This window comes from Acomys minous (assembly GCF_964271855.1).
Source record: "Acomys minous genome assembly, chromosome: 3".
NCBI classification, from domain to species: domain Eukaryota; kingdom Metazoa; phylum Chordata; class Mammalia; order Rodentia; family Muridae; genus Acomys; species Acomys minous.
In genome coordinates this window covers 107544096-107561462 of record NC_140485.1, presented here as the reverse complement: position 1 = coordinate 107561462, position 17367 = coordinate 107544096, and the positions used below count along the sequence as shown (strand labels likewise).

The 17367-nt window shown below is 41.4% G+C and overlaps 1 protein-coding gene across 5 annotated transcripts in view; it reads right to left on the bottom strand.

Moving 5' to 3' along the window:
* Positions 1 to 3086: 3086 nt before the first annotated feature.
* PKIB (cAMP-dependent protein kinase inhibitor beta) overlaps positions 3087 to 17367 on the bottom strand; it is a 99101-nt gene continuing 84820 nt past the window's right edge. For 4 of the 5 annotated variants that reach the window (XM_084777254.1, XM_084777252.1, XM_084777253.1 and 1 more), the window contains 2 exons: positions 8066 to 8242; positions 3087 to 3804 (listed from right to left, as the gene is read on the bottom strand). In XM_084777254.1, coding sequence (XP_084633380.1) covers positions 3737 to 3804; positions 8066 to 8242 — 245 coding nt within the window. In that variant the 3' untranslated portion in view covers positions 3087 to 3736. Of the gene's footprint in view, positions 3805 to 8065; positions 8243 to 9868; positions 9884 to 13949; positions 13997 to 17367 lie in introns of those variants that run through there. The other variant, XR_014778274.1, reaches the window with a different exon arrangement.

The following is a 17367-nucleotide window of genomic DNA, read 5'->3' as shown; positions in this document are numbered from 1 at the left end:
CCCTCCCTCTCCCCCTTTCCTATGCTCGCTTTTCCTCTCCCCTCTCCTCTCATCCACCTCACATGCCCAGACCACTTAGACTAGCAAAGCTGAAGATACTGCATCGTTTTTGTTTGCAGTAGGATGGGCATCCCTTAGTCACAGTCTGGTAAGATTCAAACTTTCCCCTACCTAGCTCACAAAAATATTCCTGGGCACATGACGCAGAACAGATTACTTTTGTTGTTCTTTGCACGGGGCTAAGTTTCTGGACAGCCACTTGATAGCTTTGTTCTTCCGTTTGAGCCTTGGTATCTGACAATGTTAATTAATACTTTCGAATAATTGACTCAAGCAGGCTGCTTATACAAAGACAATGCAGAAATGAGTTGGAGGCTTCCTTAATAAGCTACAAATGCCCAGCTAAGCAATTTCTGTTGAAAGTGCCTACTTCCTAAAATATAATATTCTTTACACTGAAAAAAAAAAGGTGATGAGAAAATTCAATTCTGTCTTGAAACAACTTCTAACTTCTAATTCTCTTTTGTCTTGGCTTCTCCGTGAAATAATAAATATATTATCTTTCTCAATATTCTTTGTCAACAAGTCTGATACCTTGTATAAGACAAAATGCATGAATATAATGTGGCATGTGCATATGTATATGTGTGCCTGTGTGTGTGCTATGATAAATTTTGCTGTAGGAGACACAATAATCCAGAATATTTTATCACCACGTGTAATAATGAGGAAACACACTTTGGGTATAAGTAAAAGAAAATGACATTATTTGTGATACATTACTTATTTTCTTTCTATGTTTTCATAGAAAAAATTTACTCATTTAAATACTGACTCACAGTTATTTTGCTGGGCAGCTGTCATAAAACCCTAGTGGCAGTGACTCATCCCTAAAAAGCAGTGCTCATCACCCACCAGACCCTTACTCACATGACTGAATCTGCATTAATGTGGTAACTACTTCAATGTATTTCCAATGTAACCTACTCTCCCAAACCTATGAGTTAGGGACATATGTAAAATCAGAGCTACCCACCCACCTCTTGACCCATGAATGAGACCAAGAGCAAGGGGAGTAAAACATAGTGATACCCAACATTTACCAAAACATTTCTTTCAGGCATTATTCAAGTGCTTTACACACGAGATCTCATCTCTGCTTTCACCCACTGTCTCAGTTTATCACTATTGTTGTGATGAACTACCTCCAACAAAAGCAATTTGGGAGAGAAAGGGTTTATTTTGGGTAACAACTCCAGGTTACAGCCCATCACTGCGAGGGAAGGCACACCACCAGGACCTGGAGGCGGCCCATCACACCCACAGTGGAGAGCAGACAGGAAAAGCACGCAGCTGTGCCTTATTTTCTCCACTCTGCTCATTTTCTCCACTCTTATGCCGGCTTGGACCTCCAAACCTAGGGAATAGAACCACTCACCGCAGGCTGAGTCTTCCCATATTAATCCACGTAATCAAGATGAACCTCCGGCCCCCACCCCCCACACATGCCCGGAGGCTAAGCCAATCAAGAAAATTTCTCAGAGAGAACGCCTTTCCCAGGTGATCCTAGGTGTGTCAAGTTGATGGCCAAAGCATCACCTCAGTCACTCTATAAGATGTAGAATGTTATTGGTGCTATTCCACAGAGGATAAAAGGGAAAAACGTACAGGCAGGATCTTCATTGCTCAAGATCACCTAGCTAGTAGGTAGAGTTAAAATCCAGGCCCAGGGACTTCATCCTCTCCTAGTCTCTCAACATCAGCAACACTGAGAGCTGAAGCTGGACAACGCTGCTGGGGAGACCTTTGTAGGGGCTGAAGACTACACAGTTCTGAAGACAGTTCTGTCCAGTCCATTTCAGCAGCATCTTCTGTCCCCACACCTCTTTCCTCCCACGGAAATATATTTGAGAGCTGACAACAATGAAGCTCTTAGAAATCTGCCTTTGGTCTACATAATCAGAAAGGTAAACTTTGTCGGTATAGTCACAAGGGGGAGGGCATTTAGGGTAGAAAGACTGCCACCTCTGCCTTTCCAGTTGTGTCCCCCCCCCCCTTTTTTTTAACCCAACCTACTTCAGGAAACAAAATGAAGAAATTTTGCATCAGTTATGAATTTCGACTGTGAAATTTTATTCAGTTAATATAGTCAGATGTAGCCTGTCAAAAATCAACTAAAATATAATTCCATGTGTACGTATAAAAATAAATCATTAAAAAAATGAGATTCAGAATTATATTTTTTTTTTTCTAAACTCTGTTTAAGAAAACTGCTCTAAGCTAACTTGTTTTAAAAACAGGTTAAAATTTGCTACTGCTTTGGTTTAGTTTTTGTTCTCTTAAAAACAAAACAAAACAAAACCCTACTCTGTGGAAGAGAGGGACCAAAGATCATAAGAGTCAGAAGGGATGGAGGACCGCAGGAGAACACAGGCCACCAGATCAACTAAGCACGGCTCATATAGGCTCACAGAGACTGAAGCAAGCAAGTACAGGGCCTGCATGGGTCTGCACCAGGTCCTCTGAGTGCATGTATGGCTGTTAGATTGTTCTTATAGGATTCCTAACAATGGGAGTGGGTAGCTCTCTGACTCTTTTTGCCTGCTCCTGGGACTCTTTTCCTTCTGTTAGGTTGCCCTGTACAGCCTCAATATGAGGGCTTTTGCCTTGTCTTATTCTTTCTTGTTTTGTTGTGTTGTCTATTGGAAGCCTCCTCTTTTCTGAAGGGAAATGGAGGGTGAGTGGACCTGGGGAAAAGGGAAGTGTGCGGGGAGGAATTGGGGAGGGGGTATATTGTATGAGAGAATCATCTATTTTTCAATTAAAAAGAAAAGAAAAAAAATCTGTATTTAAACATACATTACAAGCATGTATTTTCTACTTTAACTTATAGCATTACACAAATTAAGTGATCACTACTACGTTAGCTACTTTAGGAAATATATACAAATGAGGATCAGCGTTCCTGATAAAGTTACTTTAGCAACAATTTCACATAGACAAAAGTCCAGAGAATAAGAAACAGTCTAAAGAACATAGTACCTTGTACAATCCACATTAAGACAAGATGCACACATACACCAAGGTAAGGAATATAATGAAGTTTATTTAACACGCATGTTTCAGATAAGCAGTTTTTCACAAATTTTACATTCTGTGGGTCCATATGAAAAATCACAGTATACACAGGCTAGGTGCAAAGTACATTAGACAAAATCAGCCAAGGGATGCTTATGTTGTCATAACCTTCACAATGTTTCCAGATCTCTCCTAATATTTTGGGGGAAATATGGTGTAATTTTGACTAAAAATAAACACATTTTATACATGTGATCTTTTACTATTAATTCCATCTCACCAAAAAAATATAATTTCCTACAAATTCTACAAAGTATTAAATTAGTAGGTTTTGGTTTATACATATCAAGAAAAATTCTCTAACTCGATAGGAACACAATTGTACGTGTATTTGACTAAACAAATCCCAGGATGGACAGTGAGTTTTGTTGGGTGTATAGACAATATGTTCTTCCTTGGGTGCAATTTTAAAGTGACACCTTTTAATAACCCATTTGGGTGTATGACGGTTGCAGTTTAAGGACAGAGCATCATAACCAAATTACTTAAAGCCGTAGATGTTACCCCCCCGTTACTACCAAACCAAACACCTCGGAATGCATAGCCACTACGTCTCTCAATGAGCATAAAATCAACAACCTTGATAGATTCTAAGGCTTCATTTTTCTTCATTTAGGGGCTGTTTCAGTTGGTCTTGGTCTTTCTCATCTTTTTTCTCTTTAGCATCTGCAAAAAGAAAGAAAGAAAGAAAAAGACTCCCCACTCATATGAAAAATAAGTTGAAACATAGCTTTAACATATATTATTTATTGTAATTTACTCACATTCCATCCCGATTGTTCTCCCCTCGCTCTTATCCTTCCGTTCCCACCCTCCCTCCATCTTCGGCCCTATTCCCCTCCCCTAGACCTCTTACAGGGTGGGCCATCCTATCCTGACCACAGGTCTCATCAGGATAGCCTACATCACCTTCCTCTGTGTGGCCCTAAGGCTGACTTATGGTGGCGTAGTGATCAAATTGTGGGCACCAGAGTGCATGTCAGAGGTTCAGCTGCAGTCCCCCCACCCCACCCCCGCCACCACCACATGGAGAGTCAGTTGCCCACCGGCTATGTTCAGAATGGAAGCTGTTTTTCTGCTCTGTCTCCCCAAGTAGTTTTTATCCTGGCTAGGTCATATTTTGCCCCTCAACATGGATATGAAGCGGCGCAGAGAGGAAATATTTGAATAGTTTCTAAGTCTCTCTCCTAGTCAACTTTCTTCATGGTCTATAGTTACTACAAGCCAGACAGACTCCTAAGGTGCCGTTATACTCGGACTTTACACCACTGGTTCTCCACCCGTTGATTCCATGTCAGATATTTGTATTACAATGCATAACAGTAGCAAAATTAAAGTTATGAAGTAGCAACAAAATAATTTTATGGTTGTGGGGTCAGGACAACCCGAGTAACTATATTCAAGGCTCAGAGCATTAGGAAGATTGAGAGCCACTGCTCTACATGGTACTAACCTTAAGCAGAAGCAGGTTAAATGACTTGTGGGAAGTCACAGACCATGAGCCTAGATCAAGTGCTAGGCCCTCGGTCATGTCCCTGTCCTGTGACGACACACTTTCTGTGCCTTGTTTATATTTTCTATTTCCTTTGCTTCTGGGAGATACCCTTACATTCTGCCCTTCAGCAAAATATAAAATCAATCCCATCATGTGGGGAACTCCCTCACCTTCCTATGACTGAACGCCTAAACTCTCCCCTAATTTGGCCTTATTGTTTCTGCTCTCGCATAATAACTGGAGATGTGCCTCTCAGGAATGGTTACATAACTTGTTAGCACTCACTGGAAGGTGAAGATGCAGCGGCTAGACTGATAAGCTACAAAGGAAGAGGAGGGCATCAAGTGAGTACAACCTTCTGTGAATGCAGGACCCTGTTCAGTGCCCTGTATCACACCTTTGCCATTGGCCCTAGCGATCAACTCTTACTGCCAAAGCCTAAGGCCCCCTTGGCTCTAATTCCTATCAGTTTCTGGTCCATAAAGAGGCTGACTCCAGGGCTGGTGAGATGGCTCAGCGGTTAAGAGCACTGTCTGCTCCTCCATAGGTCCTGAGTGCAATTCCCAGGAACCACATGGTGGTTTACAACCATCTATAATATAAGGCAGAGCACTGTATACATAATAAAAAATAAAAAATAAAAAAATAATAAAAGAAGCTGACTCCAGTGGCATTCTCTGCTCTTTATTTTACCAAGTTTCCCTTTCTTCCTGCTTCTTCACTTAAAATCACTACCATCTTTAAACTCTTCCCTTCCTCCCCTTTCCTCCCTCTCAAGACAGGATCTCACTAAGTAGATCAGGCTAGCCTCAAACTCATAGAGATTTATCTACCCCTGCCTTCCCAGCGATGTGATAAAAGACATGCAGCCCAGTTGCAATAGTTTTTCCTTTCATCCTTTGAAACGTTCTGTTGGTTTGTCTTCATTTAAATGAAATTAAGTTTCAATCATTCCCTCGAACTTTCTCCTAACAAAACCATCTATAGCATCTTTGAAGATAAGTCTGATGGGGTATATTTAGGATTCACCAACCTTAGCTATATAGTTTTAAGCCAGCTTGGGCTACAATGGGAGACTTCCACTAAAAAAAAAAAAATTACTAAGCTAAGCACATGACTCAGGTATCATCCAGTGAGTGATATGAACTTGACGAGAAACAAAATAGGTGGAGTGTATGGTTTATGAGGAGCGAAAAGAGTTCATGAGGTTATTAAATCAGGAGTAGAAAACAGGAATTGTCAAATGTCTTCAGGCCTGGCCATTACAAATTGATACAGAGTTGGCTGGAAATAAACATCTGAAAAGGAGTCATTTTGGTAAAGATTTGCAAAGGGGAGGTAGTGTGCTGATTGTATCACATGACAAAAAGAATTCCAGGTGAGACAGTAGCAAAGTCAAAGGGCAGCAATATGCAAGAGGAAAAGAGAAGAGAGAAAGCTCGAGATGGAATCCACGAAGCACCAATATCGTACGTAATGGGTGGAAAAATGGCGTATTTTATGAGCCAATTTTGAAAGTGCAGCTAACGGTATTTGCTAAAGGATGAGATGCAGGATGTGCAAGGTGGAAGGGGAGCAAGGATGAGTCAACATTTTTTGCTTTCAGCAATTTGGAGCTGTTAACTAGCTACTCACTGAGATTGGAAAAGTGTAGGATGAGCAGGTTTGAGAAGGAAAGTCCAAAGTTTCTTTTCATCCCATTAGATTTGATATTACTGTTAGATATCATAGTGATGATGTCATCCAGGTAGCTCCTTCTATGAGAGCAATCTCTGGGGACCTCCAACCTGAGATGCATGACAGTTAATCTTCAGTCTCAACTTGAGTTGGTTTAGAACTACCCAGGAGATACACCTCTGACTGTATATGTGAGAGCAGCTCTAGAGAGGTTCAACTCGTGAGTAAAACTGACCCTAAAGATGGACTGGGCCACTTTATAGGATCCCAGACTGGATTAAAAAAAAAAAAAAGTAAGCTGGAAAAAGCCAGCTGAGTACTAGCATTCATTCTCTCTCTTGGCTGGAAAGACAAAGGGGACAGCCACTTCCCAGTCTTTCCTGTCTTCCTGCTACGACACAGAATTAGCTTCTTACATGCCTGAACAAGGATTTCGGAGAACTCTTTTATAAAGTCATTCTACTTTGTTCTTGTGTTTGTATCACTGTAAGGATTGGGGAACCCAGCAGGTCCTGCCTGTTTTATTCAGGGTTCTCTAGAGGATCCTATATATAAAGATAACCACTCGCAAATGAAAACTTAGTGTCTCCCTGAATTTCTAAACTTCATTGCCCACAACACATTTTTTTTTTTTCTGGAAACACATTGAATTGAGAAGAATCGTCATGACCCATATACTGAGAAAGCTGGTGCTCAGGTTAACGGTCTCAGAGCTGGACACTGGGATCCCCCTGCTTTCTGAGCTTCAGCGTGTCTCCTAACTATCAGGGCTTAACTATGAGTAACCATAGCGACACAACGGTGGTCTCCCTGGGCCCCTTCTCTTTCTTACATTCTGATATTCCATATGTACGGAAAAGGTAAAACTGCTCATGTGGCTTACCAGAGATGGGACCATTTCAGGGTTTGGAGATTTAGTTAAGCAATATAGCACTTACCCAGCAAGTGCAAGCCACTTAGGTTCTAGGCTCCAGAAGAAAAGAAAGAAGTTGGTGTGTTTCATCTATAAGCAAATGTTTTTTTTATGGCATGCATGAACACGCTCAACTGTTTAAAGTGTGTATCTTTAATACAGAGATCTCCAGCAGGATATGGAAGGAAACAAATTCTTTACTTGTCTAATTCTCAAAACGGCCCTCACCTCAAGATAATCTATGTAGATGCTGTTACGTTGAACTTAATTATTCTAGGGGTTATCACCCATTTCCTTCTTCATCTCCACAAGATGTAAATTCATTATTAGCTCCTTCTAATTCTGCCTATTAGGCATGTCCCTAACCCTAACCCATGCACCTTTCCCCATTCTTCCTACCCAACTTGAATCCATCGGTTTTTACTTGGCATGTGCTAGCCAAGCTTGCTTCCCCCTCCTTCTTTAAAATACGATGCTATTGCTAAAATACATACATATTGAGAGAAACTGGATAGGACGTAGTAGGCTGGGGTGAAGCTCAGTGGAAAAGTCCTTGCCTAGCATACTTGAGGCCCAAAGTTCAAGCCCCAGTTTCACAAAAGAATATATAAAAATAAGTATGTGGGCCCAGCGTGGTGGCGCATGCCTTTAATCCCAGCACTTGGGAGGCAGAGGCAGGCGGGTCGATGTGAGTACAAAGTGAGTCCAGGACAGCCAAGGCTACACAGAGAAACCCTGTCTCAAAACAAACAAACAAACAAACATGCAAACAAAAGTTAAGAGGCTGCTCTATAGAAAAAGATTTAAAAAAAAAAAAAAGGACATGCCGGGTTTTTGATTACCTTCCTTCACGGACAATGCCCCCAGCTTGAGTGGGAGGTCTGATGATCCACCTGTAGCGACTGAACTCTGGATGTCGGGTAAGGCATTGCGGCGGCCTGCCCTCGCTGAAGCTGCGAAGTTGCTGATCACAGATTCCACATCCGTCATCTCTGATGAATCTGTCCTCATCACAGCATCTATAGATAGAATGTGCACATTAAGAAAGAAAACAAAACAAAACAAAAAAGAGCCTGTTCAGAGGTAAAGGGTTATCTCAGAGCCCGATGGCAAGATCAAAACCACTACAGGCTTGAAGATCGGATCTCGGGTGGCACACTCACACAGTGTTTGTGCCGTGACTCTAGGATGCCCACGTGAACATTTGCTGACTAGGGCAGGAAGTACTTCTGTGAAACAGATTGCTATAAATAACCCCGGATCCCAAAGCACCACTTGAACGCTTGAGGGTGCAGTAGGCCTGGACTTTCGTTCTGCTTTTCTGCGGATGAATCGGCCAAACTAGAGCTTGGAAACCAATGAGAACAGGCTGGTGTGGCCACTCCTGGAGTCTTTATTTTTGGTCCTTCTCTGGGCTGAAATCAAATTGCTGTAACTGCGGGGAATAAACAAAGCACTTTTTCTTACTCTTTAGAAATAGCACTCTACTTTATATCCGCGGATTTTCACTCCACAGTTGTGACTTCATTTATTCTGATTCAGATGACTTTTTCAGTGCACTCGGGTTTACGCTAAGCACCGTTTTCCTTGCCTTTGAGTGGGCCCCATCGCTGCGAGCACCTCCGGAACCGACCTTTATCCTGCCAGTCACGTTCCCTTCTCTCACAATTCCTAAGAACTCATTTGTTGTACGGGAGGTAGCAGGTTTTTTTTTTTTTTTTTTTTTTTTTTTTTACATATTTTGAAAAACCTAAACTGAACCTCTTTCATATTATTTTTTTTCTTATACGGTTTTCCTAAGAATTGATGAGAGTAGGTATTTTGTGTCAGCTTCCAGCAAGGCCTTCAGAATGCTGATGTGAATACACACACACACACACACACACACACACACAATGTATGTGTTTGTCTATGTGTTTATGTATATGTATGTATATATGTACATATGCATATATGTATGTGTGTAGAGGTGTATATATACATACACACACACACACCTGCATGGTTTTTGTACTCAGATGAACAACAGAAGGTATATGCTTTCTGAGAGATTATCTCACAGCACAAATAGGCTCAGTCGCCAACAAAGGATGGACTAAAACCTCCTTGGTGTTTATGACATAGTAAACTCTGGTGAAGAAACCAAGCCAGCCTTCGAACAGCAGTTGAAGGGTAGCTCTTCTTAGACAATCAACTTCCATTCAGAAAATGCTAATCTCCAAATGAGCGTGTGCACACATGCTGCATCTGGAATAGGGACGTGGCTCTTTGCTCATCATGTGGTGGCCTGTGTGTTCCTCGGGAGAGTGGTGGCAGTCTGAGACTGCCCCTAAAAGACACCTTCTGTTACTGTGCTAGGTAGTCTCCTTTTACAAGCATCAGACATGGCTTGAGGACACAGTCTGGAAATGAGACTTTCAACTGTCTGACATTTGACAAGTGCCTTGCATTGACAGCTTGGAGACGTATAATGCACGCTGGACTATTAGTTCAAAAGAAACTACTGGATTACAGCCTAGCAAGGTGACACTGGGAAATTCATTCACATTTATAAGTCACAGTTTCACGTCTACAGATCAGGTATGACAATTAGCCCATCTTATTCACAGGATTGTCTTTGTGGAAAGCTAGAGAGATGACATGTAAACATCTCTTTGTTCCTGTGAGAACAATTGACTACTGACAAGTTGCATCACTGTTCATCTCTCACTACATTTTATTTTACCCCCCTCCTGTGTGTCCTCTTTGATCCCAACAAGAAGCATCTTCCTGCTGTAGAGCTCTTGAATTTTCTGACAGAGAGACTAGCATTTCTTCAGTAACAACAATAGATATTTTTTAATCTATCGCCTCACTTAAACTTCACTATAATTCTATACAGTAATGAGGTATGGTCCCATTTTATGGATGTATCCACTGGGGCTGATAAGATTCAATGACTGATTTAAAGTTGCATAACCCCTAGTATAACATGGGTTAGAGGTGCGGTCCAGTTAACCCTGAAACCATGACAACACAGATTTTTAAAGAAAAGTTACAAAGTCCTGATGATATATGCAGCTAGCTGCATGTGTGCGTCCAAACAACAACTCTCTGCATAACTGTAAATACACTATGAAAGGCTTGGTAGGCCAGACCTTGATTTCATACTTGACTGTCTATGGACAGAGCCTTAAAGCTGAAGATAACAAGATATAAAAATATTAAATACACCATTTTAAATATTTAAATGTCGGACATGTTAACTCAAACAATACATTTCTTTATTTTAGGTTTTTCGAGACAGAGTTTCTCTGTGTATCCTTGGCTGTCCTGGACTCACTTTGTAGACCAGGCTAGCCTCGAACTCACAGAGATTCACCTGCCTCTGCCTCCCGAGTGCTGGGATTAAAGGTGTATGCCACTATACCCAGCTTACATTTCTTAACAAGGTAAGAAAAGTTAAAAGATTTTTTTTAATCTTATATTAAACGAGAATGTCTAGCCAGATGGTGGTGGCACATGCCTTTAATCCCAGCACTTGGGAGGCAGAGGCAGGCGGATCACCGTGAGTTCGAGGCCAGCCTGGTCTACAAAGTGAGTCCAGCCCGGCCAAGGCTACACAGAGAAACTCCGTCTCAAAAAAAAAAAAAAAAAAAGAGAGAGAGAGAGAGAGAGAGAGAGAGAGAGAACATGACAACATGTAGTTCTGTTTACATTTTGTATACTGTTTACAAATCACAACTTGAATATTAAAAGAGAGTGTCTAAAATGCGGCTATATCCATCAATGTGGAAGCAGAATTCTGGGGCCTGGGTTAATGTCTTTGCTATTTGGGAAGTTATCCCTTTTAACTTTATATTTATTATACCATGCTTCAATTTTCTAAACAAAAACATCACAAAACTATGCATGTCAGTTAGACTCAGTAATGATGATTTTACTGCATACAATGAGTCAGAACTGGCTGGCCAGAGAAAGCCAGCAGCCAGCATCCTTCCTCGGGGGCTTTGCTCTGCTGTTTCTCAGCTTACATTTGCTTTCAGCTCCTCTCAGAGCCTGGTGCTGAGGCTGACCAGGAAACCTACTATGCCAGGCCAGGCAACTCATCATCTCAGGCCTCAGAACCATGAGAAGGTGGGACATTCTAGGATAAACAGCTCTCTATCTTTCTGCCCCAAAGTGTTGGTGGCTTACAGAGAGCTTGCAGGGGGGCCCTGGATTCTGGTTATGGTATCGGACTTTTTAAAAATTCTCTGGCAGTAGTCTCTCCCTGAGGCACTGGACATAACTGAAAATAATGTGAATAAACCATGTACATCATGCTACTGATTTTATAATGCTAGAGTGAGGACAACGTGTCAGCTCCACCCACAGAAGCATGTCCATAGACTGATTTTGAAATGTAAAAGTAATATTTGTATCGTGGGAACAAAAAGGGGAAAACGATGAACATGAAGTCATCTCAATTTTGTACAAAGAAAGAAAGAGACCTATTTGGAAACTGCAGCCAAAGCAAGGACAATATTGGCCAGTTTTTAGTTCCTTTGACACATTTTAATCTGTAAAATTGAACATATATAACGTTTATAGTATAGAAAGATTGAAGCAAGACCAATCATGAGTCAGCAGACAATTCAACACGGAAAGTTCAAGCAATAATATTTTGAGTGCAAATCATGCAATATTATTCCTCCCTTCCCTAAGTAGTCATTTTATTTTTCTATGTCTTCCTAGATGGTAGCACTTTTATATTTTGTTAAGAATGGTGTATGTACAAAGACAACAGCTCTTTTTTTTTTAATGCTTCGTGACATTTAAAAAAACATAATTCATAGGAAGATGAGGTAATGCAGCCACCAAAGGAAATAAACCCGAGATAAGCTTCTAGGCATTTTAATTTTGCAAGCTTAAAAAGCTAATTACATGAATGTTTGCTAACCATGGTGGCTGACTCACTAGCCAAGCTTCCTCTTTCTCCTTCGTGATCAGAATTAACAGAGGTCTCTAGCTGAGCTCTGCTCTGTCAACTGTGCTGCCTGCAAGGGCTGGAGCCATTTGAATATCAGGAGATTTCATTGAAGCCCTGTATTCCGAGTGAGGGAATGCCCTTTGTGTTGTTGGCCTGGACACACTTGATCTCACATGAAAAGCCATGATAGTCACGTACACATGCACACGTTGCAATCTCTAAAGTATGGAGAATAAAACATAAGCAAAAATGAAGATAGGAAGATGTTCGAGCTACATAGAGTACTAGATTTATACATATCTGCATAATGTATGCATGTATACACATAAAAGTGTGTGCACACACACACACACGAGTAATCACTGAACTCCCAGTAGACTTATGAGAATGCTAGCAAATAGCGTGTTTCTTTGTTGAAAGTGCAGCTACAAATAGATTTTACCGTTTCTCTACCTACACACTGGGCAGTGCATCTTCTTTCTCATACTAGCCTTTCCTCAGATATCTTTATTTGAAGCTGAGAATATAAGCAGGCTGATATTTTCCTCTTTTTCTTAATCCCTCTCTGTCATCCTATATCCCTCAGTGAAACCACTACTTAATCTGTGCATTACACTTCAAATAAATTTCTTACTTAGTTCTTGAAAGGGTCCTATGAGTCAAACTGTCTTGGGGGGGGGGGTGCGGGGAAACACCTCAAATTTTTAAAAAGAGGAATTCTAAAAAGTATATTTTGGGAAGTCAGTGTCCTTCTTCTCCAAAATCAAAGAGAAGAAGACAGATACTGGTCCCAGCTGACACCTAGGGACTAAGGGTTCAGCTCAGTGAGAGAATTCAGGCTTAGTGTGTGTGAAGCTTCATCAGAGAGAAAAGAAAAAGACGAGGAAAGGAGAGGAGACTGGGAGGATGGGAGAGGTTGGGAGAGGGAGGAGCGAGGAGAGGGGAGGGGAAGGGAGGAGAAGAGAGGATGCCAGGGGCTGGGAGAGGAGATGAGAGGAGAGGGGAGGGGAGGGGAGGAGAAGAGAGGATGGGAGGGGCTGGAAGGGGGGAGGAGAGGGGACGGGAAGAGAGGGGAGGGGAGGGGAGGAGAAGAGAGGATGGGAGGGGCAGAGGGGAGGGGAGGAGAAGGGAGGATGGGAGGGGCTGGGAGAGGGGGAGAGGGGAGGGGAGGAGAAGGGAGGATGGGAGGGGAGCAGAGGGTCGGGAGGAGGGAGAGGAGAAGAAGGAAGGTTCTGTCTCTCTAATCTTCATACTTTATGCTTTCGTTCTTCAGTTCTCTGTTGGTAGAGGTCCTTATTTTGTGATTTTTCTGTTTTGTATACACAGAGCACCTCCAAGCATGGTGGGATAAGCAGAATAGATGCTTCTTTGGGCATCAACAAATCAGATATTCATTTAATCACATGTCTGCCCTACACCATCCCACAAGCCACAAAGAGGAACTAGAGTGTGCTAAGATGAGATGCAGTCTGTTTCCTTTCTTAACCTCAGGTTCTAATGTTAGAAAATTAAGCACATGGCGCCTGAATTAGCCATCTCCTATAACCAGGCAATGCTTCCAATGGCGGGGTTGGGACAGCAACGCAGCCACAAAACCCCTGACCTACAATTTGTCCTACTTATAAGACGTGCAGGAGTAAAGATGGAGCAGAAACAAAGGGAATGGTCCAGCCTGACACCCACGCTATGTGAGAGAGCCCACCCCGACACTGTTAATGATATTTTGCTTTACTTGCAGACAGAAGCCTACACAATTGTCATCAGAGAAGTTTCACCTTTTGCAGAAACTCACAGCCAAACATTAGGCAGAGCTTGGGAAATCCTGCAGAAGAGGAGGAAAAAGGATTGTCGGAGCCAGAGAGGTCAAAGGCACTACAAAAAACCAAACCAAACCAAAGAAAAACAAACAATAAAACAAAACTGCAGAATCAACTAATATGGCCCCATAGGGGCCCACAAAGACTGAACTGCCAACCAGGGAGCTTTCGTGGGATGGGCCTACACTCTCTGCACATACGTACCAGTTGTGCAGCTGGGTCTTCATGTGGGACTCCTAACAGTGGGAGCAGGGGCTGTCTCTGACTCTGATGCCTGCTTTTGGGACCCTTTCCCCTTACTAGGCTGCCTCTTCTAGCCTCAATAAGAAAAGATGTGTCTAGTTTGACTGCAACTTGATAAACCAAGGTGGGTTGATATCCATGGAAGGCCTCCTCTTTTCTGAAGAGAAAGGGAAGAGTAGATGGGGTGGGGAGAGGGTGTGTGCGTGTGTGTGTGTGTGTGTGTGTGTGTGTGTGTGTGTGTGTATGTGTGTGTGTGTGTGTAGGACTGAGAGGAGATGGGGGGGACTGTATTCATGATGTAAGTAAATAAGGAATTAATTAATTAAAAACAAAATAATTTGTAATATGCTCAACAATGTTCATAGCAGCCTTATTCATAATAGCCAGAACCTGAAAACAGCCTAAATGCCCCTTAGTTGAAGAATGGATAAAGAAACTGTGGTACATTTACACTATGGAATCCTACTCAACTATTAAAAACAAGAAATCTCAAAATTTGTGGACAAATGGATAGGACTAGAAATTATCATAATGAGTGAGTTAAGCCAGAAACAGAAAGACTCACATGGTATATACTCACTTATAATTGGGCACTAGCCCAAAAGGCATGTACCATGAAAGTCTTCACTTAACAGGAGATTGGGATAGATGTGAGGACATCCTACTGAGACTCTAGGCAAGAGAAATATAGGAGATGGGGAAATAGAAGGACCCACAGGGTCCTAGAAACCTACAAGAAGAACATCATGATGGGTGGATCAGGGCCCAGAGGGTCTGCTCAAACTATTGCACTAACCAAGGACAATACAATAGTAAACATCAAACCCCTACTCTGATCTACCCAATGGACAGGACATTCTCCACAGTTATTTGGAGAGTGGGGACTGACTTTGACATGAACTTTGGTGTTCCATATTTGACCACCTCCCCTTGGTGGGGAGGCCTGGTGGCACTCAAAGAAAGAATAAGCAGGCTACCAAGATGAGACGTGATAGCCTATGACCATATAGTGAGGGAGGAGGTCCCACTAGGTCATAGACCTGGGTGGGGGGGGAATAGGGTGAAAGCAGGAGGGAGGGAGGAACGGGAAGATACAAGTGATGGGATAACAATTGAGTTGTAATCTGAATAAATTAATAAAATTAAAATTAAATTAAAAAAAATAAAAAACTTGTAATACAAAAAAGATGTGAATCCTTTAACACATCCATTTAGTCTAATGACACCACCATTTTAGGCTAAGGCTTAAAAGTATTTGCATAAAATTACATGTTGACTTGGAAATATCACTCTTTGAAATCCCACCATTTGTGGTATACCTAAGTCTCTTGTGTAGGACAAAAATATTTTCAATGCTTAGATTCTTGCATGCAATAACGAATTCTCAACATATATTCACATGCAGGTTGAAGCTGTTCTAGTACAGATAATTTTTAAGCAATTAAGACTGTAGAATTCAAATCTAGACTTAATTTTATTCTCCAACAATCTTCCAGATGAATTCACACATATATCCAAATACCTTTCCAGCACCGTGACACTTACTCTTTCAAAGCAGGACCACCTATGATATTAACATGATCTGAAGTGGAGGATAATAAATACTACGGCCCATGGCACAGCAAGCACAGCTACCCCTATGGTGGTATACACTCAGGGGATCCCTTTACTGGGCCATGGTGTGCTTTCAGTTTTTCTAAAGAATAAGATTAAAAACATAAGGCTGTAAGTTCAGTTATCAATGACAACATGGATTTTGTTATACTAACATATTCAACTAGCTCTGCACGAAGGTCATAGGCTAGGAAAATGCAGGGCCTTGTGTGTGGGGGGGGGGCGGGTGGAGGGGTTAGCAAATGTTAGTTGTTATTTGCAGGGTCATAATTAAAGCAAAACTTTTACAACATCAACTTTTATCCTCAGCCAGGTACCCATGCTCTGACACAAGCCTTCTCTGCAAGGTCATTAATATTAAACTGGAGAAACTTACTGACCTAAAGTCGTAGCATGCAGTTATAAGCTGTCTGTTGTACATATGCGACCCCTGGTGCTTTAGGCCAGCTCCATTATCTTAACAGAGTCCCCTTTATTATGATTTTATTATCAACAAAGAAGACAACATCATGGACAAACGCTGTAAGGAAACTGCTCTACCACCACAAAGGAACTTAAGGCAGCAACTTAAGTGTGAACACTTTAACTCACGTACTCTCATTTTAGAAAATTTTTATAATGTGCATGCATACACACATTCATCTTTGAAAGGAAAATTGCTGCAGTGTGATGCAAATTAAACAATGCACTATGTACGATATCAAACAAATTTAAGAATCTATACATTTGCTTAACTTCTTGGGCCATTTTTTACGTCCAACAATACAACCCATTTTATACCTACATATCACATAATAGCATCTTCTACTTATTATGTGTCAGTATAGCTTATAAGAAACTTTTTATTTACAAATCGTATATCCCATTTGTTCACCCATCTCTTTGCACTAAAAGGGGCTTAACCTTCTAGTCCCAGCCTCTATAAGTAACTCAGATTTGTTCTTATTTGACAGAAAACCATTTCAAATGAGGACTTTAACACACACATTTTTGTTTTGTTTTGTTTTGTTTTTCGAGACAGTGTTTCTCTGTGTAGCCTTGGCTGTCCTGGACTCACTTTATAGACCAGGCTGGCCTCGAACTCACAGTGATCTGCCTGCCTCTGCCTCCTGAGTGCTGGGATTAAAGATGTGTGCCACCATGCCTGGCTCAACACACACTTTTGAGCCTTGGCATGACTCCTGCAGTAAGTTGTACCTGTTTCAGACGTGATCCTTTCATTTAAGTAGGCCACACAGAGAAATTGAAAGTCTGATTATCTTTAGATTCACTTTTAAGTGAATATTCCTGAAACTGGTTCCTTAATTTTTAAACTGTCTTTTGACTACCAGCAAAAATGTGAGGTTCTCTTATAACTAAATTCCTCCTCCTATTAACATTAAAGAATATTAAAGTAGGATTAATACAACTTGTTTTTACCATCTGGGGCTCAAGCAACCAATGGCTATAAATGTCCCTATTAGTAACTACACAAATAAAATGTGTTTAGCTGTCAATTATATTAATTTATCAAGGCTAC